The sequence below is a fragment of the Gracilinanus agilis genome, unplaced genomic scaffold, assembly GCF_016433145.1.
Source record: "Gracilinanus agilis isolate LMUSP501 unplaced genomic scaffold, AgileGrace unplaced_scaffold56603, whole genome shotgun sequence".
Lineage (NCBI taxonomy): Eukaryota > Metazoa > Chordata > Mammalia > Didelphimorphia > Didelphidae > Gracilinanus > Gracilinanus agilis.
Genome location: NW_025392025.1, coordinates 4,226 through 8,205, shown reverse-complemented (window position 1 = coordinate 8,205; position 3,980 = coordinate 4,226). Strand labels below are relative to the sequence as shown.

The 3,980-nt window shown below is 35.6% G+C and overlaps 1 protein-coding gene across 1 annotated transcript; it reads right to left on the bottom strand.

The window, feature by feature from the left end:
• Positions 1–305: 305 nt before the first annotated feature.
• LOC123256172 (olfactory receptor 6C6-like) lies at positions 306–1,250 on the bottom strand. Its single transcript, XM_044684856.1, has one exon. The coding sequence runs from the start codon at positions 1,248–1,250 to the stop codon at positions 306–308; it is 945 nt and encodes a 314-aa protein (XP_044540791.1).
• Positions 1,251–3,980: the final 2,730 nt, after the last annotated feature.

The following is a 3,980-nucleotide window of genomic DNA, read 5'->3' as shown; positions in this document are numbered from 1 at the left end:
CATTTTAGTTATCTATATAATTAAATATATAATTATCTATATGTTATCATTAAAATTGCCATTCCTTCATCTAGAATGCATGATGAATAAAATGGAATTTCAAATTATGATCAGAAGAAGGTGGTAGGCTTGCTAGCTCTTATGACATTAAGAGTTCTAGAAGGAAAGAATAGTACTAAAGAGCCTTTGGTGTTTGAGGGAGGGTCAAAGTCATATAAAATAACTTTAAAAAACCAGAAATATGGCATATAGATTATATGGAATTTTTTCTTCATTTTTTTTGTTACTTATGCCAATAGATTCTCTTATTTTTTAGTAGCAAACACAGTCTTTTGGATCATATCTTTGAAGGCCTGTTTCACTTGCTGGTTCCTTAGGGTATAAATGAAGGGATTCAACAAAGGAGCAACTGAGGTATTGAGCACAGCTATTCCTTTGCTTAAAGCTACCCTTTCATTTGCTGAGGGCTTGATGTACATGAATATGCAGCTGCCATAAGAAATGGAGACAACAATCATGTGGGAAGAACAGGTAGAAAAGGCTTTTGTCCTCTGCTGAGCAGAGGGAAATTTCAGAATTGTCCTAATGATGTATATGTAGGAGAGAATCACTAACACCAATGTAACCATAAGTGTCACCACAGCTAAAGTAAAAGACATTAGTTCTAGAATATGTGTGTCTGAGCAAGAGATCTGCAGGATGGGAGAGGAGTCACAGATAAAATGATCAATGACATTGGAAGCACAAAATTCTAGTTTAAGTCCCATGATCACTGGTGGAAATATAATTAGGAAGCTGGTTATCCAAGAACTGAGTACGAGCTGATAACAAACGCGGTTGCTCATGATAGTAGTGTAATGTAGAGGTTTACAGATAGCAACATAGCGATCATAGGACATGGCAGCCAGAAGATAAAATTCAGTCACCCCCAAGAATATGAAAAAAAACAATTGGGTTAAGCAGCCCATGTAAGAAATGGTTTTATCCTTGGTTATGATGCTGACCAGGAATCTTGGAATACATACAGTTGTAAATAAGATTTCCAAGAATGAAAAATTGCGCAGAAAAAAATACATTGGGGTCTTAAGACGGGAATCCAGCAAAGTGAGGATGATGATAGTTATATTACCACTCATGCTCAATATGTAGGTGAGAAACAGAAAAATGAAAATAACAACAAGGCACAGTGGGTCATCTGTCAGTCCCAGAAGGATGAACTCTGTGAGCATTGTATAATTATTCATTGACATCTTCTGAGTTCTGCCACTGCTTCATAAGAAAAGAAAATATATATTAAAATGGACAAAGAACTCCACAGATTTGTACATTAAAATTCTGCTTTTAGCCAGGTACATTCTAGTCCTAATCATGAGTTCAGCATCAAGAGAGATTTACCCTAACTATCCCTCTTTTCTACTGCTACTCAACATGCTGTTGAACAAAGTTGAAATACGTCTCTTGACTATGATGACTAGGTCACTACAAATTCGCTATCTCATCTCAACTGGACTCTCACTATACAGTCAGTCTTTTTTCTACTCAATTGAATCTCTGTCCTACTCTCCAAAATAAATGTTCCTAATTGTCTCTTTTTTTTTCCTCCTCAATCCTCCAGAAATTCCCTTGTCCACTTGAATTGCCTTACTTCATATTTTGATGATAACAATAACAATGCAATCAACATTCACTAAGAATTCCTTCTGCTCCCTTTTTCCTCATCTGACATCCCCTCATATCATAACCCCTCTTCTTAAATTCCTGTAATCTGGCTTCCAACCTCAACATTCATTCAAATGAAATTGCTTTCTTTAAAGTTAGCTATAATTTCCTAATTTGCCAAATTTAAAGGGTTCTCATACTCTTTCACCTCTATCTTGCATTTAAATATCATTTAATTATTATTATTTCTCTTCTTTTGGGTAATCTCTCCTCTCCTGGTCTTCTTGATATTTCACTCTTCTGATTCTACCTTTCTTATTATTTCTCAGGCTCCTTCACAGATTCATCATCTATATTTTCCCTGTATCTACGGGTGCCCTCTCTACCTCAGAGTCTGTTCTGAACCCTTTTCACTGATCTCTCTATGTTCTCGATTATTTTCATTAGCTCCCATAGGTTTAATTATTAATTCTATGAAGATAAGTCCCAAATCTAAATTCAGCCCCTGTGTGGTTCCTCAACTCCAGTCCCATGTCTCAAATTGCTTGTTGGAAATTTCATATGTCATGTTTCAAAGACTTCTGAAGCTCAATATACACCCAGATTTCATTCTTTTTTCCTTCCAATCCATCCTTCTTAACTTCCCCATTATTCTCAAAGGCACAGTACCATCCTTCTAGGCACTATTTTGAAACTTCAGACTCTTCACCCTTACTTTACAATTAGAATCAGTTATTAATCTTGTTATTCTTATTTTTACACTGTCTCATATATACCCCATACTCTTTCCTTAATAAAGCACAATCCTAGTCTAATCCTTCATTATTTCTCATCTGAACTGAATTTCCCATTTGATCTTCCTCCATCTTCTCCTGTATCCATTATATCTATTTGCCAAAGTGGTTTTCTTAAAATATAATCCTGCTTAGGTCATCCTCTCTACTCAATAAACTATTGATTCATTTTTGACTCTCATTTCAAATATCAACTTCTCTGTTTTACATTTCAAACTCTTCACAGCCTGGTTTCACATTACCTCATTCTTTGATATTTGGGATCCAAGCATAATGGCCTGTCCCCATTTCACAAATAACATTCCATCTCTTACTTCTGTGCTTTTTTATTACTGACACCCATGCTAATAATATGTCTCCTTCTATTTAGATCCCCTAATTTCCTTTAAAAATCATCTCAAATACCACCTTATATCAAGTATTTCCTGATTCTCTTAGTTGCTAATATCTTTACTCACCAAATTACCTTATGTTTATTTTATATATCTGGTGCATATGCATATATGTGTAGATATTATATCCCCCACTAGAATTTAAAATTCTTGGGGACAGTTAGTAGATTGACAGTCAGACCTAGTGATGGGAGGTCCTGCGTTCTAACCTTAGACACTTCTAACTTTCAGATTTTTCAGTCTTGGGCCCCAAAGGCTTAGCAGAATAAAAAATAACTAAGATACACAAGGAGAAATTTAAAGATGGTAATAAAAAAATCACAGAATCTTAGAGTTGGAAGGAAATTTAAAGATTTTCTAATCCAACTTTCTTGCGGCAGCTAGGTGGCTCTGGGCCTGAAGTTAGGAAGACTTAATTTTACTCTTCTTCCCATAGACATGCTTTTCATAAAAAACTAACCAGACACTTTCATTTACTTTATGGCTACTTTCAATATTATTTCTTTCCAACCATCCTTGAAATATGAAACAAAAACACATAAGAACTGATAGATTCTGGTAATTAATTTATTTTACCTTTATATTACTGACGTGGGACTCTAGGTTTACCTTGCACCCACAAATTATAGAAGTACTTCAGGTCAAACTAAGCAGGGAAATTCCTTTGCTTCCTTGCATTCTTGTTAATTCTAACCCTAAAACTTCAAAGACTCATGATAAAACCCTGGACATCAGAGGGAAAAACCCTTGAAAGAATTATCCCTCTTTGACTCTCCCCTAGGTTTTGAGATGGACATTTTGGTTATGTCCCCATGCTATCAGCTGTACTTTCAATGCCCAGCTAAATCCTATATCTCCAAGACATAAGACCCCAGTCAGATGATCACTTTCCTACAAAATTGCCTGAATTCATACCATCTTCAAGTCATTTATTACCTGTTGTGAAAGGTATAAAAACCCCAGAATTGATCTGCCTCTAAGAAGCAGCCCCTTCAACATGACTTAATAAATTTCTCTTTTTATTTCTAAGCTAAGTCATGGAGTCTTGCATTCTTGCAAAGGTTGCCCATCCCAAACCTGGGGGTTCACCTCAACCCCCCCACAACATTACTTCTACTACTATAAAAATAGGAAA